Source organism: Leptodactylus fuscus, chromosome 6 (assembly GCF_031893055.1).
Source record: "Leptodactylus fuscus isolate aLepFus1 chromosome 6, aLepFus1.hap2, whole genome shotgun sequence".
NCBI lineage: Eukaryota > Metazoa > Chordata > Amphibia > Anura > Leptodactylidae > Leptodactylus > Leptodactylus fuscus.
This window is the reverse complement of record NC_134270.1, coordinates 134,631,147-134,648,316: the sequence shown is the minus strand read 5'-3', so window position 1 is coordinate 134,648,316 and position 17,170 is coordinate 134,631,147. Positions and strand designations below refer to the sequence as shown.

General features: G+C 43.8%; 2 protein-coding genes across 2 annotated transcripts in view; both read left to right on the top strand.

The window, feature by feature from the left end:
- Positions 1–538: 538 nt before the first annotated feature.
- On the top strand, positions 539–7,144 carry RPL27 (ribosomal protein L27). Its single transcript, XM_075277281.1, has 5 exons — positions 539–602; positions 2,264–2,346; positions 2,451–2,620; positions 4,603–4,713; positions 7,053–7,144. Exons 2-5 carry the CDS (start codon positions 2,266–2,268, stop codon positions 7,099–7,101), a joined length of 411 nt encoding a protein of 136 aa, XP_075133382.1. The 5' UTR covers positions 539–602; positions 2,264–2,265; the 3' UTR covers positions 7,102–7,144.
- A 4,142-nt stretch (positions 7,145–11,286) lies between these two features.
- The window catches only part of IFI35 (interferon induced protein 35), a 48,164-nt gene continuing 42,280 nt past the window's right edge, over positions 11,287–17,170 (top strand). The window contains exon 1 of the mRNA XM_075278749.1: positions 11,287–11,299. The gene's annotated coding sequence lies outside the window, so the exon portion shown is untranslated. The remainder of the gene's footprint in view (positions 11,300–17,170) is intronic.

Sequence of the window (17,170 nt, the reverse complement as noted above, 5' to 3'; positions counted from 1 at the left end):
CGACGGTAGCTTGTAACTTCTAGGAGCAGACTGTACATGCCCACAGGCCACGAGAAAATGGCCGCTTACTATACTGTGCAAGCTTTGCATACTGACAAGAACCGGGATTCCTAGGGAACGGTGGCACAGAGAAGACAAAGAAAGGTAGGAGAAGAATAGCCTTTCTTAAGGCTATTCCTACGTGTTACTCAGAAGAAAAGGGTTTATATGATAGGATCCCTTTAACAGTAGGGCAGATGGAGAGAGCCATTAAACTGTGGGGGCAACTGGCTGGGGACATTATACTGTAGGGACAACCTTTGGACAAGTTCCACTACAATGTTACAATGGCCTTCCTTGAATGGGTCAGAACCCCCTTATACAAGACTAATCTAGACACTTGTACGTGCGCCATTATCTACCAGTCCAGGACACCAGCGAGAGCCACTGAAATCCCGCAGTACAAGCACAACAGTCCTCCACCACCATAGAGACATTCCCTCCCACAAGATAGAGCGTACAGCCACTCTGGGCGGAAATACGTCACCGTGACAGCAGCGTGAAAGGTGAGCGGAGCCGCAATTACTTCCTTTCTTTTCAGGGCGGCCATTGAGCTGGAGCGAGTGAGTAGTTGGGGCTCTGTGTGTAATCCTTGTCCATCCCCGGTGTCTCCTCAGTGTAGCGCGCTGTAGACACCGGCTTGTCATAGGGAAGAGTTCGCTTTATGTTACCGGGCAGATATTTTGGACGTGACCTCCGTATTTTAGCTCTTTAGTGCCCGCTTAGATGTCCGTCCGCTTGTTTGTATATAAGGCCAGGCCGGCGGCATAGAAGTGTCTGTGTGACCGTACTGGAGTCATGGCTGCCCCGGGGGTGTCTTGTGTGCGGGTTACACATGATACGCGGCTGTATCCGGCCTCTCCTGTTCTGTGAGTGGCTGCATGTGGCGCTTCAGCTCGCCAGTATTAGTCCATCTGCTTCCTGGAGATGTCTTCTCTTCAGGTGGCGCCCCCTGTGTGTGTGTGCAGATTGTTAGGCTGTATCTAGAGGATTGGCCTAAAATCTCCTGTCTGTTACTAGCTTAAAGGGAAAGTGGCTTAAATGGTCTGACGTGTCTGGATTGGTGAGGGGTTTGATTGTGTTAAAGCCTTAGTAGAGGGGTGCCGGGACCTGCAGTGATCTAGAGAATGGGGGTCCGGAGTATTTGGTATACCCCCATTGGACAGCCTTGCTGTTGTGCACACATGTAGCCATTCCGTTCTGAGTGACTGCTGGAGATCACAGCCCTGTACAGCTTCTGCTGCCTTTAGTCTGGGGACTCTTCACATGATCAATGGGGGTCTCATCGCCAGTCTAGCAGTTAAAGTGTTATCTGGGGTGTAGTAGAGCTTACCAGTGACTGCATTATGTGGCTATGCTTTATTACTGAACACCTGGGGGCTGAGTTACTTTTGCCTAGTGGAGCTGAGGAGGCCTCATTCTTGACTCCCATGCTGGTATTTGGTCACATGACCAACTTCACTCTACTTGGTGGACCTGTGACCTGAGTAGAGGGGAGTCTGAGGCCTGGTTCGCATCTGCGTTTGGTAGTCCACTTGGAATGGAATAGCGAACGCATTAAAAAGTGGTTAGCTAAGAAACCACACGGACCCTATACACTATCAATGGGGTGTGTGTGTTTTCCGCCCGAATCATGCAGAGAGAGTAGTGCTGCTTGCCGTACTTTTCTCTCCGCATGATTCATGCAGCAACCACACAGGTTTCTTAGCTAACCGCTTTTTAATGCGTTTGCTATTCCATTTCAAGGGGGCCACAAGCAGACTACCGAATGGAATAATGATCGCAGATGTGAACTGGGGCCCAGGCCAAGTGGTACAGGACCGAGAGTTCTGGTCCTGATAGCTGCCTCTAAAAGGGTATTATAGAGCCCAGGTGTAATAATAATAAAGCTTAACCAGTGCAGGGAACACTTTATTACACTCCGAATAACCCTTTAATCCCCACCTAATGGTCTATTTCCGGTTTACAGCTTGGCGCTATCAGTCTATTAGCTGTCGCAGAGAATGGCTCCAGATAGCGTGTTATATGGACAGCTCCTAGATTTCAGTAGTAACCATGATGCTTCATTTCCCCTGTGTTGACTAAATGCCTTGTGTTTTGGATAAATTACTAATCTCTAGCAGTACCAGGGATATACCACTGCTCTAAAGTCCTATATAAAAAGGCCAGTCTTCTGATCTGTTAACTGTGTGCTCTCTCTTATGAATGTAATCCTCTCTTGCAGGAATGGGCAAGTTTATGAAACCAGGGAAGGTCGTCCTTGTTCTGGCAGGACGCAATGCTGGCCGCAAAGCTGTCATTGTAAAGGTATGTCTGGTTCTAGATTGTGCTCTGAAGTGTCTAGATGTTGTGGGCTATCAATGTGTAAATCACAGTACTTCATGGCAGCGTGGTATTTCTCTCTCCGGCAGAACATTGATGATGGCACCTCAGACCGTCAATACAGCCATGCCCTGGTTGCTGGCATTGATCGCTATCCCCGCAAGGTGACTGCCACCATGGGCAAGAAGAGAATTGCCAAGCGGTCCAAGATCAAGTCCTTTGTAAAGGTGTACAACTACAACCACCTCATGCCAACCAGGTGAGTACTGGGTATCCTGTGCAAGCAGTTGTGTGCCCTGCTTTAGTGACTTTCTATTACTGCTACATACTTAGGTAATGTCAGGGCCTTCCATATTCCAGCACTTTTAGTGTAAGCTACACATTTCTTTGGGGGTTTTTTTTGTTGTTTTTTTTCCCACAGCCTGTAGTTCTGTACACTGCCTTATGGTGGATTTCTGGGCACAGTGTAAGGAGGGTTTTCAAAAGGCGCAGCTAGATAATATGGCATCTAAGGGGGTGGAGGTGGAAGGGGGTATTTGGGTTTTGTTTTTTCTTCATCAATTTCATATAGAACTGGAGGTGAATTGTGCAGTTTTTCTTAGTTAACAGAATTTGACGTATATTCACTTGCTACATTGAAAGAGGTAAAATCTGCAATGATGGTCTGTAGCAAAATGTCCCCCCCCCCCCCCCCAATGCTTGTATATACATACCCATCCCTGTTAAAGAGGACTTTTCACCACCCCCAATAAGTCAAGCTCTTTGCATCATTTAGTAGTTGCTGCTCCACTGATTCTGGCACAGTTGATATTTTTTCTCTAGCCCCCACAGTTTGAGCCATCAATGCTGTTATCTTTGGCATCTGATATACTATCTAGTCTCTGTACTGTCAGGTGCGTAGTGTAAAGCAGGAGCAAGCCAGGGGTGAATCTGAGCTATAACACTGGCTGCTTCACATTAGAGCTCTGAATCCCACTCCACTGACTGACATTACACAGTTTAAAGAGGTTGTCCAGGATAATCTGTTTCTGACAAAGGCTCGTGAAGGTGGAAAACAAAATCGCATACATGCCTGTCCCTGGTGTTTCCCACTGCAGTCTGGTCCTACTGCTCCCAGGTCTTGTTTTGGTGGAAGTCCTTGCTGCATGTGACCAGAGTCCAGTCAATGGCCTAAGGAACGGACATGGGACGTCCTATGTGACATATGCGAGCGATATCCCAGTTCCTTTCGTTAGGCCCTTGATTGGCCTTAGCGGTCACAGGAATTCTGCCAAAACAAGACCCTGGAGCAACAGGACGTATTCTCTTTGCTAACTATTTTAAGCACATCAGGCGCCAAAACCAACAGCACTGATTGCTCAGGAACAGTGAGGGCTAGAGAAAATAACTGCGCTGAAATCACTGGAGCAGCGCCTATTAACTGAAATTGCTCAAGATTGTGAAAGGTTTTCTTTAACGTTATGTTCACACCTGTTTGGGTTTCTGCTTGGGGACACGAAGAACGGAAACCTAATCTGCTTAAAAAGCGGTTCCCTGTAGAAACCTGGGGACCCCATAGACTACAATGGGATCCGTCCGAAAAAGGTGGAAAAATGCAGAGAGAAAAGTCCTGCTCGCTCTCCGCATTTAAAGTGGATTTGGGGACAGAAACTCTGATTGTAGAACAGGCGCAGGTGTAAACCTAGTCTTATTCTTCTGCGACAGCAGGGGGGCCAGGCCTTTTTCGTAAGACAGTTTACCCACCATAGTCTGGAATAGCTCTGTACTACATAGATTTTCATTGGATTCAATGCAAACGCCTTCAACATTGTGATTTCAGAGAATTGGAAGGACTTGCCTTGGTCTCTGAAGGAATCTCCTATACTATCATAGTCTTTGTATTTGCATCAGTTTTGCTACTTTTGCAGCTTATGGGTGTGAGTAGTGAAAGTGAGATACGTCTGATGCAGGCTTCCTTGTCCTACTAGCCCACCATTGACTACAGTAAAAGAACTGTTCAGATCTTGGCTTGTGGCGGGAGGTGGATGGCTGCATGAAATAGATCACTCTGACATCAATTTCAGAATCCCACTGCTTTGAAATGGCAAATTATTTTGCTTGTTCGTCCATACTGAAGCATTTGTAAATTACAATAATGAAAGCGATAGCTGTAGAGGATGTATTACCCTACATGGGTGCTCTTGTGACCTTAATGTATGTGACTATATTTTATGAGTGACTGACATGTTTCTGTTTTTGCAGATACTCTGTTGACATCCCTCTTGACAAGGCTGTGGTGAACAAGGATGTTTTCCGGGACCCAGCTCTGAAGCGTAAAGCCAGGAGGGAGGCCAAAGTAAAATTTGAGGAGAGGTTGGTATATCATATTAAATCAATGTGTAAAATGTTATGTCCCTTCTAACTGGAAAGTATTTGCTTTTATTGTGTGAATGTGAATTTTGGGGTTTAGACAGATTTAACTGTTCAGGGTGTATTATGACTGCAAATCCGGCCCTGACAGAGTCTAATGACTCAATCTACCAGCATCATAGACCTGGATATTGCTGCACTTTTTTAGGTCCTTAGACCCGCATCTTTCTATTGGACAGAATCCTAGAACACGCAGGGGCAGATAAACTACAACTGTCTAATTTATAGACAGTTCAAAGTTATACTAGACGGTCTTAAACTGCACCAGATTTTCTAAAGTTTCTTATGCCGTTTAGAAATATGGTGTAGTTTCTACACGGTCTTGTCTAACGTTACACCACTTATTTGGTTTAGGACAGAAACTTGGTGCAATGGCTGGGATTTGGGTTTAAATTTAAGGCTCAGTTTCAACAGGCCCTGTCCACATGTCGTATGTGGCACATAAACTGTAAAAGTGCATTTAAAAGAAAAAAAACAAACATGTACACCAGTTTTATAGTGCAAATTATGCCAGAATTTAGTATTTCCTCCTTAACTCTAGTTTAAGAGCTTATCCAGTTGACCATAATCCATCTGGCAGGTTGATATGGGACACTAAACTTTTTGTACTGGGGGCTTGGTGTCACATTTAGACCTGTGCCAATGCCATTAGTTTTAGCATTAAAGAAGAAAACCAAACCTTTGCACTTGCCTAGAGATGGGTCGCTTGACACTCCGCTCCTGGCGCCTGCACAGTTCTTCAGTACAGCTTGAGATGTACACTCTGGTTTCATTATACATGTGCAGTGCCCTGAGACCAAGTTGTACTGCTTTAGCCTCACTAAAGAACTGTCTGTTAGAAGCTTTTATCGGAGCATGGATGGCGTTGGAAGTGGGCTATTCGGGACACTAAACCCTCAGTCCACAAGGACCTGTGGGTGGCTTAGTGTCCCAAATCACCTTGACCAGTTCCCTTTAAGTCCTTCGAATGTCCATGTCAATAAAAAACTGATGGGTAAATTGGTCACCTGTAAATCTAGTCTTCATGATTGTAGGGGATGTGCCTGTATGGCAGCCACTGACTTTTGAGTCCCTTGTGTGAGAAATGTTATAAATTCATTGTTTAAGACTCTTATTAAATTATATAAATCTTGTAAATTGTTGAACTCCCAACCTGTTTAATAAGAGATAATAAATTGTGTAGAAGGTTACTGCTAAAACTTCAGTATTATAGCTCTACAACAGGGGTAGGGAACGTACGGCTCTCCAGCTGTTGCAAAACTACAACTCCCAGCATGCATACTTGCTCTGCTGTTGTTGGAACTCCCATGGAAGTGAATGGAGCATGTTGGGAGTTGTAGTTTCACAGCAGCTGGAGAGCCAAAGGTTCCCTACCCCTGCTCTACAACAACTGGTCTTGAGTCAGTTCAACTACCCTGGGTGGAGAGGAACTGCATACACTTTTTAGAATCTGAACACCCCCTTACTTTCAGTGGGCCTTGTATAATGCTTTCCCTCTGTAGTGACATGGATTGCTGGGGACCCAGAGAGTTTGATGTCTTATAATCACACAAAGATTATCCAAAGCAGCCTGTCTCTGAAGACACTTAAGTGTTCCTCCCTTCTTGGTAAATCTGTGCTGCTCTGCAGTTTCCCTAGCTTTCATAGTGGAGAATGGAAGCTACAGAAAGAAGCTGCCACATCTGAGCTGGATGACTTCTGCAGCTTGGGTTAAGGAAACCGCTTAGCTAGATGTGCTACTGTTTTTGTAGCCGCCATTCTAGGCTATGCAGCAGTGTTTGGCTGTTCATGAAAACCCCACCCCAGGGGCTAGGACTTAGGAATGGTTATTCCCATATCTACAATGATTTGGCATGCCAACACAAACATAGCAACAGGAGTGGGAAACAGAGTGCTTCATAATGTGGTGAATAAATTGCAGGCTCGGAGATGTAGTTCTGGAGTGCCGGACTAAAGATGGACATTACAGATCTATCCAAAACTAGAGCGTGTCATGTTAGTCCAGTCTCCTAGATTTACTAATGTGGTTATGAAATATTCTTGTGGCTGCTTTTTTGTGGACACGTGATATATTTTTAATTCTCTGTTAAAAGCTGTGTCTTAATTTACAAGAAGATTTTCATCTTGACTTGGTGCTGGAATTGTAGTTTTCTTCATGTCTGTTACCCTCAAGCCTTGGTCCGTGGCCTAGTCTCCGTGCACCTGCATTTATCCATTGCTACATAGTGGTGAGCTGTTAGACTTTTTCTATTTCTAAAGTGTGTGCTCTCTGTATCTTGCAGGTACAAGACTGGCAAAAACAAGTGGTTCTTCCAGAAGCTGCGGTTCTAAATCACTGTTCATTTGGTCCAACAATAAAGTTTATGAAAAACATTGAATGTTTGTGTCATTTGTATTGTGATTTGATCTGACTGCAGTTCTTGGGGTTGATAAATGTGGACAATTATAAAGTGTATTATAACTTTAGGATCAGGCATTTTGGATCAAAACAATGGTGTCTGAAGGTTTAACAGGAGGTGTGAATAGGGGGCAGACTTATCCAGCAATGTCAAAGGCAAGAAGCAAGTGAATACATTGGAATTATAAAAATATTATTTGAAACCTCTCAATGTATTCACTTTAGAGTATGAGCACCATGTGCAGGAATACATGCTGCCTTGGCATGTTCTCAATGACTTAGTTCATGGTTGCCATGCTAAATGCATTTGGACACAATAAGATTGGCTGCCCAATGTCGGCACATATGTACTTGATGGGAGACAAGTCCACAGAGGCTGCTTATAGTTTCCTTTTGAGATATGACTTCTGGGATACTTTAGAGAAATGGCCGTACCATTGATTCCACAACTCAATGTAACATTGTAGTGTTAGCATACCTGCACTGGTAATGGGGAATCTAGTTCATATTGGAGATTAGCTCCTCATGATCTAGTTCATTATTTCTTTGTTCTGCTAAGGACATGGATCTAGTATATTACACAGTCATTATTAGTTCCTTGGATGAGTTAAAGTTCTGTTTTAATAATTTAATATATTGATTATTAATGCTTTTTAAGGACAATTGCTTATACCACAAACTAGCAGCGTCATGTTAAAGCGGTTTTCTGGGCTTCTCTTTTTATGGCCTAGAATTGATTGATGGGGGAGGCTGACATCTGGCCCCTGGACCAATCATCTGTAAAAGCTGCTTTCGCCACATGTCCAGTACGCAATACGAGGCCAGAAGCAGAAAGCTCTGTTTGCTGTATAGTGACCTGGCACCTTCTCTGCAGCTCAGCTGCCATTGAAGTCAGTGGGACTAGCCCAGCCACAAGAAAATGGATGGAGCGTTCTGCTTCTGGCCCTGTATTGTGTACTGACGGACATCGGAAGCAGCTTTGTACACATGATTGGTTTGGGGGTTGATCCACCTTTTTATGGGTGAGGATAGGCCATTTAAAAAAAAAGCCTGGAAACCCCTTTAAACCCTGCAAAGTTCTTTTGATTATCCTTACAACCTGGAATTATCAGTTTGGTGACACATTATAGTAAACTGCAAGATTTTAAGAACAAGGAGAAGATACGTGGTGGAATAATCATATTTACAGAATAATGTATAGCATGCCATGTAGCTCTCATCTCTGTATCCTAAGGAGAATAATAGGGATTGCATCCTATGACCCATGAACTAAATGAACTGCTTACTAGACACAAATCGTGAAGGTTTACCTGCCAGGAACAACATCTGCAAGGAGTTTATGTTCTCCCCGTGTTTGTGTGGATTTCCTCCCATTCTACGACACACTGATAGGAATTTAAAAAAAAGTGTACATTGTGATCCCTTCATGGAGCTCACACTCTACATTAAAAAATGGTTTACTTCACATATGGATCAGCACAGTAGTGACACCTGTTATAGTTTAATGATGAGTGTGTATCAGAGAGCTGAAAAGCAGTGCAGCAGCACCTAGTGTATATAGCACTGAGTGACAAGATGATTTTAACACAAAACAAATGGGTTGCATGAAGCTACACACAGACTCTCTTTAACTCGGGAGTTTTTCCTTTGCTTTTAAAACATCAAGAACTAAAGGCGATTGAGTCTGCGGGAGGTGCTGCTGGGCTGTATCCTCCCTCCTCCCATCCACTCCACACCCTTGCTTTAGTTTATGATGAACTAATATTTGCCAGGAATGTCAGCTAAGTGATTTAGTTCACTTTGAAAACTACCCATCACTATATTGTACATTATGCCACCCCACATAATCCGGGGAGTAGGACTGGTGTGTTGTCCCCTTATGAAGGCCGCTTTATGGCATTTGGTCTCCAAGACAATCTCTGGCTACAACTGCATCCAAGACAAAAAGCAGGACTCATCGCTGAAGAGGACAGACCTCCATTGCTGTCTTGCCCGGCACCATGATAGCCTTTGGGAGTAGTGGTGAGAAGTCAATAGAACAGATGGCGAGTAGCCCAATGTCATGCAAATGCCTTCTGATGGTTTTTGTTACCACAAGCTAGGCCTGGAATGTGATATCCAGTTTCACTTACAGTACAAGATGGATCAGCACAGTCAGACTATCCATCCGCGCAGGTTCGCCTCTGCACACCTCTCGCTGTCATTCCAGTACATTATTTGTTTTGCTTACTTCTATAGCGCCAACATATTCTGCCGCTATAGACATTGTCAATCACTGTCCCATATACGGCTCACAATCTACATTTCCTATCGGTATGTTCTCCCAACCACTAGGACACGCAGTGCTGAGCATAGGTGTATAGCCAGGAGGCATCGCACACCACTTGATCCAATTTTTGAGGTTTCACATGGCTAAGAAAACTTTGCTCTCAATCTGGGTTTTTTTTTTGCCCCTGGCACATGCCACAGATTGGAGCTAGGTGCCTGAAAATGTTGTCATTTGCAGATCTGAGAGATCTCTTCTACTTCTTTGATTTGCATATCCTTGTCCTTGGTGTTCCTATATTAAGGAGTGTATATGAAACCAGGATGAACTGACATATGAAGATATAAACATGTATCAGACTTTTTTTATTATCATTATTTTGAAGCATGTCTTGTATTTTAAACTGCATTGTCCACAGTGTGCCCTTGTGTAACCACTGCTATCAACATCTCCTAACAACCAGCTTCGAATTGCTTTGAAAAACCCATTCTCCTTCTTTCAGTCCAATGACATTCCCCCTCCCACATGTCTACTCTTCAATAATCTCTAACCAAGAGGTACACTACCCAAAAGTAGCCCCTAAGATCCTTTTTTAGGGTAGAGGGGGAAGAATTTTAATGCTTTCTTGCAGCAAGACTCAGACATAACTGCCTGCAGAGTTTTGCAGTAATCTGATTTTCCAACTTGGTGCGTTGTTTTGTTTGTCAATGAGTGTATTTTGGAATGTATTTGGAGGTGTACGTTGTAGAAAACTAAGGCCTCACGTAGCGGGCCGCATAAAAAAGAAGCTCTGCGGGATAAACCACAGCGGCAACACATCACGTTTTGCTTTTCACTGAAATTTTCTGCTTCTATTATACCTATAGCCAGCGTTTCCGTAGGTATAATAGACATGCTGCGATTTCCAAAACTGTTACGGTTTTGGAAATCGCAGCATCTTCACTTAAATCCCATCCACTATGCAGGGAATGTAAAATGCCATGTTCTTTTGCCAAACTGTGGCATTTATGCCATAAGGGACCCCGACCTTAAGGTGTATTTTGGGGTATTTGTAGTATTATAGAGTGAATTTGGTATTTTGAGAAGCATTTTAGGGGTGTATTTTGTGTTTTGTATTGTGAATTTAAAGATATATAATATTACAGTGAAAGGAGAAGTTCATGTTGTTTCTGATAGTATCCTGTAGACAATAAAGGGTAAATCAGGCCCCGCCCCCAGTGCACTTTTGTGGTTAGTACCTTGATTTGCATAGCCATAAAAGATAATGGTTGCGTTATTGGTTTGTAGCCACAAAGGTATAACTGTGTTCTTATTAGGGGCGACGTGGTGGCTCAGTAGTTAGCACTGCAGCCCTTGAGTCCTGGGTTCGAATTCCGCCAAGGACAACATCTGCAAGGAATTTGTATGTTCTCCCCATGTTTGCATGGATTTCCCCCCATACTCCAAAGACATACTGATAGGGGATAATGTACATTGTGAGCCCTATATGCGGGCTCACAATCAACGTAAAAAAAAAAAAAATTGTGTTCTTATTAAAGGCCCCAACACATCCCTGTTATAGGCTTGGAAGGCATTTTGGACCTTATTGCCTCCCTATACAGTTGGATATAAACTGTGAGTACCGATCAGCACGAATATAATCTGTGTTATGTAGCATATCTAGGACATAACTATTGTGTCTTCCATATACTGTGTTTTCTTCTATATTGTTTCCTATCCAGTTCACCATCATATGACGTGTAGTTCCATGTTTAGGCAGCAGATGTCACTGTACAACTTGATGTATAAAGTCTGAACACAGGCAACACCCTGTGACACAACTGTGAATATTCCCAGGAAATCAGGGTCTACAGTGCCTTACAAAGGTATCCGCAACGCTTCATGTTTTTCCTGTTTTGTTGCAATGGAACAGAGATCAGAAGCCTTTGGTACACCAGTTGCTGTGGAACTACAACTCCCAGCATGTTCCAATCACTTCTAAATGCAGCTCCAAGAAAGGCAGAGCAAATAGTAATATTTAGAGATGAGCGAACACTGTTCGGATCAGCCGATCCGAACAGCACGCTCCCATAGAAATGAATGGAAGCACCTGTGACGCTGACTTTGCCGGCCGCCAGCAAAGTCAGCATCACAGGTGCTTCCATTCATTTCTATGGGAGTGTGCTGTTCAGATCGGCTGATCCGAACAGTGTTCGCATCGGCTGATCCGAACAGTGTTCGCATCGGCTGATCCGAACAGTGTTCGTTCATCTCTAGTAATATTGGGGGTTGTAGTTCCACAATGGTTGGAACGCCAACGGTTGCCTACCCTGAAGTGAAATTTTATTTTTGGAGAGCTTGTACCATTTGATTTACATGACCTGCCCCATGTTGTGGAAAAGTTGTTTGTTTTTTTTGGTTGCAGATTTTGCTGAGGTTTTTTGAGCCCGATCCAATACTAGATTGAGCAAAATAAAGAATTATGAGAACTTCCTATATATTTTGCATTCCTTTTGTAGCCAATCCTGGCCTTTGCTCAAAAAAACCCAAAAAACAAAAAATGCAAAATCTGCAACAAAAAAGCAGCCTGTCAGCAATGTGGGGCCTTGGCCTAAATGTACAATATTATAGATGTAAGTCTCTTGGGTATGTTTATTAGCTTAGTAGATCTAGATGCTGGGATTTTGACCTATATGGGAAAACTGCTGCAACACCTTCATGCCAGATGGGTTTTGTTGGTGTCTTTCAGTCATGGCACGGATTTAGGCTTCATACACACGAACGTGTTCTTGGGCCGTGTGATGGTCATGGTTTCCATGGCTAGCACGCTGACCCATTATTTGCTACTGCCCCATACAAACACCTGTGTATTATCCAGGGTATAAGGGCCCATGATCCTGGAGTAAACCTCAGGACAGGTCCTATGCAAGTCAGTTTTATAGCCCGGGCTCACTGTAGCAAATAAATGGGTCCGCGGCATGGGCAAAAAGTGCAGTTTGTCCCTTTATACTACATACCCACTGCTCTGATATCTAAGGGTGGTGGGATGAGCAAATCCCACTGTCCAGGAGGTGCTGGCATGGGAGAGGAGGGGTGAGAACGCCTGGAGCGATGTTATGGGAGTGGAGGTGCAAACACCCAAATGTCATATTTCTTCAAATGTATTTTGCTGCAAAACTTGTGAACTAACCGGTTTAACAGAGGTATATTCTTTCTCAGTGTATTCTGCTCTATAACCCAGCTCTATATCCTTAGGATAAAGCGTATGTCCTAAGAGGCAGAAGTTGGTCAATACTAAAGAATTGATAAGAAACGATGTATAAACGTATCCACAATACACAAATCCTTCAGAGGTCTGTGAGTCTAGCCTACATACACGATGACAGCCTACAGACGGCCACAAATAGTCCAACACGACCAATATTGGTTCCCACCAACTATAGTATATGGGCTGAATATCCCTTGGTTTATGTATGAAGTCTGCCACTTCAGCAGTCTAAAGTCTGATGTTTATGGTCAGCTAAAGGCGTTGTCTAGAATTGCAAAGTCACGACTGCTTTCATCTTGAAACAGTGCCACACCTGTCCATGGGTTGTGTTTGGTATTACAACTCCGGTCTAACAATGGATGTCCACAATCCAAAAATAAACAGGATCATGGGCTGTTCGTGATGATCCTCATTTTCTATTTTTCCCAGTTTGATGGTGTATGATGAATTTCTGTGAAAACAGTTTTTTGGTTTTTTTTTCAAGGCTGTTTTGCACAATAGCCATGTGAATGTGGATGTAGACCAAGGACATATATGACTGAACTGCTACAGAAAAAACTGCTGCAAAAAAATTGCACCAAAGTGAATTTGAAAATCATTCTGCTTGTATTTCCCTTTTTCTGAGTATCCACATCCATACAGCGAGTAAGACAAAAATTTAGCCCAAACTATATGCACCAAGATACACAACATGTACCACAATTACACTAGCAGTAAATCTGGGCCAGTGTTTTTTCCGCAAGCATTTCTGCCCTGTACCCCTGTGTGTCCGCAGCCCTAAGGCCGGAGCCCCACGGAACGTAAATGCCGCAATTTGCCTGCGTCGGAAACGCTGCGGGAAAAATCGCAGCGTTTTACAGTGCAAGCAAAGGGGATGGGATTCATGCGAATCCCATGCCCACTTTGTGGACATAAACAGAGTGCGGACGCCGCGATTTTCAAAACCATTGCGGTTTTGTAAATCGCAGCATGCTGTTATATCTACGGAAACGCCGGCGGCTTTCCCATAGATATAATTGTAACAGAAGGTCCGCGGAGAATAGCGCTGCGATTACGGCCTGTGGGGCCTTAGCCTAAGCCAGTTTTTATATGGTGAGCATTCAATCAGTGTTTGCAAGCCAAACCCAGAAGTGGGTACAAAACTTGAAGACGTGCAAAGTTTTCCATTATGTTTAATTCAGTAAGATTCATCCTTGGTTCTGGTTCACAAATACTGATGGAAAATACTGACCCGGTGGCCTTAGGCCTTATTTATACAGTGAAAAATGGCCACGTGATGCCCGCTTTTGCAACATCTGTCACACAGCTGTTTTATGATCACGTTGTTTTCATTGTTTCTATTGACAGGTTTGTTGGGGTTTTTTGACGGACCATTTCCACAGCCATAAAAAAAACTGGCAAGCTCTGTCATTGTCAAAAAGCCATGTGAATAGACACATTGACATATAAGGATCTCATTTCAGAAATATCCATCCATATCCATGTTTATGGCCATGTGAATACGTCCCTTCGGTAGACTTAAATGGGCTGACATGGATTTTAGGTCCGTGATAAACAGCGCTGTCGTGTGAATGAGGCTTTATGCAGATGACCATAGTTTCTACCCACTATTGCAGATAAAAGCAGGGCCGTTTTAAAACATTGGTGAGTCCTATGCAAAGGTTTCATAAGTGTGGGGCCCCCCATCACCACCACTTAGAAATACCTAATTTGCGGAAATTATAATGCCCCCTCAATGGCCTTCAAATAGTATAACACCCTTAGTGGCCCTCACACAGTGTAATGCCTCCCTAGTGGCCCTGCATGCATCACACATTAACCAGTCCCCACCGCCGGGGCCCCTCAGACATTATTGTATATTGTCCCCCAACATTCTTATTTCCCTCTCCAGGTTGCCCCCACAGCTTCATGTTCCTCCACCCCCCAAGGTTGCCTCCACAGTATCATGTCCCCCTTCAGTTACCCCCACTGTATATATGAAAAGAAAAAAGACCCTTAAGGGTCCAGTCACACGGAGTAAACGCGCGCTCATTTTAGCAAAATACACATGTAAAGAATACACGTGTAAGATTCCCATTGACTTCAATGACATTTTTTACACGTGTAAAAAATGTAATTGAAGTCAATGAGAGTCTTATTTTTTACACGTGTATTCTTTATACGTGTATTTTGAAAAATTAGCGCGCGTTTACTCCGTGTGACTGGACCCTTAGGGCTCGTACACACGGAGTTAATGCGAGCGTATTTTAGCATAATACACTTGTATAGAAGACACATGTTAAAATAACACTCCCTTTGACTTCAATTAAATTTTTCACACGTGTAAAAACCGTGTCAAACGCGTCACGTTTTTTAGCGCATCTTTTTACGTGTTTTTTACACGTGTAAAAGAGTTGATTGAAGTCAATGGGAGTATTATTTTCACACGTGTATTCTATACACGTGTATTATGCTAAAATAAGCTTGTGTTAACTCCGTGTGCACGAGCCCTAATACTCATCTTTCCCTGTTCTCTTCACTCGTGTCTTTGATCCCAGAGTCTTCAAGGTGCAACAGATGTGTTATAAGAGACATCACCACATCATGTCTCCTGCTCCAAGGCACTGGGAGCAGAGAGAGGGGCTGGATGGTGAAGCAGGGAGCAGGCGGCTCCCTACTTCACCATTGTTTTCACCTCGGATGCCAATGAGTTGGCGCCGCCTGGACCCACTACCCAAGACAGAGGGACAGCAACTGTAAGGGTTAGTTCACACTGAGTTTTTTGGTCAGGATTTTGAGGCCATAATCACCTCCAAACCCTGATCATAAAGACGGCTCCCATTGAAATCAATGGGAACCGCTCAGGAGCTTTTTCCGGGAGCCGTTTCTTCTGGCTCCCGGAAAAAAGAAGCGAGCTACTCATTCTTCAGGCCGAGTCGCCTCGCCCTCCTCCGGACTAGGCCCATTCATTGGATACTGGTGCAATACACTGGCTTTCAGACGTGGCGACCCATCTTTTGGTCCAGAACCTGAGGCAGCCTCCGCTTCAGGTTCCGGTCCAAAATATCCATCTGAATTTACCCTAAGACTTTCCCACTGTCCAAGGTGGGGCCCCTGATAACATAACAACTGTACCATTGGACCTATGGTTAAAGCAGCCCTTGATAAAAGAACAGTCACATTAATTTCTATGGGACCAGACACGACCACAATTTTTGCGCCTGTATGTATGAGCAATATTTAAGACCTGCCAATTATAAAGCATATCCTATTTTTTGCAGACCAGTGTAGGATATCATACAAGTTCTGTAATTGTGGATGACATACTGATACAACACAGACTTATTTTTGCGGATCAATATTTGCAGACAGTAGATCCATTGGGGTCATGTTCAGATCAGCATCAAATCCTGTGTGAACAGTCCCTTAGGGTATATTCACTAACAGCAAATTTGCTACAGAAACTACAGTGACGGATAATCCGTTCCATTGAGGTGAATGTTAATGTTTCAGTGTCATATTCATGAATTTCTGCAAGCTTTATACACATGAATGGGACAAAATTGTATCCAACAAATCTGCAGCATGTAACTATATCCTAAGCGGGGTCAGCCTAGGCTTGCTGTAAGCCTATGAAGGCTGGAGGCCGCGCACAGCTTCTATGATAAGTCAGAATTTCCTGGAAGAGAAATGAAAGTGAAAGCTGCAAAGTGCAGAAGACAAACAAGACGCAGGAGCAGAGCCGGCTCACGGGGTAAGGAAATATCATCATTTCATCCAAAATGATTCCTATAGCATACAGATTATGAATGATGCTGTGTGCTTGTAGAGCCTGGGCCCATCCAGTGCCTAATGATATGTCACCTGCAGGCACCCTTATATATATCCTCTGCTAGGAGCAATGGACTAAGGCGTTAGGGTTAATGTAAACTTATATCATGTACAAACCAAAGATTATCTATTTATTGGGCACCCTAAACTGCTTACACCTTTCTTTTATAGTTATGACAGGCCTTGGTTGGGGGAGGGGGTTACTGGACTGACAGCTTTTGACTAGTAGTTATCGAACATGTTTAGACTGTATAGATCTCTTATATGGTCAATCCGTGGGGAGACTAGGGAGTCTTTGGTCACTTTTGCGAGCATTTAGGCTAGGGCTACTCGTCAATTTTGGCCATAACCAAAGACGGCCAGGTCGGCCTGCAACTCCTTCATTAATGTTTGTCTTGACTGCAACTTTCCAGTCACAAAACCGACAAGCAGTGTTTGACTAACACTAGTGATGTAGTCACAGGGTGACCCGGCGATCACTGGTCATGCCACGGGAGTCGCAACCAAAAATGTTATGTAGCCCTGGACTTCCACAACTTTATACGTGCCATAGGAAACCTGACAGATTTTGGGTAGGTTTACATCAGAGTCAGAGTCTCTGCCGCAGAATCCGTCAAAAATCAGTGGAGAGAAAAGTCTTGCTCAGAGGATTTTTCTCTGCCCATTTCAGTAGAAAACC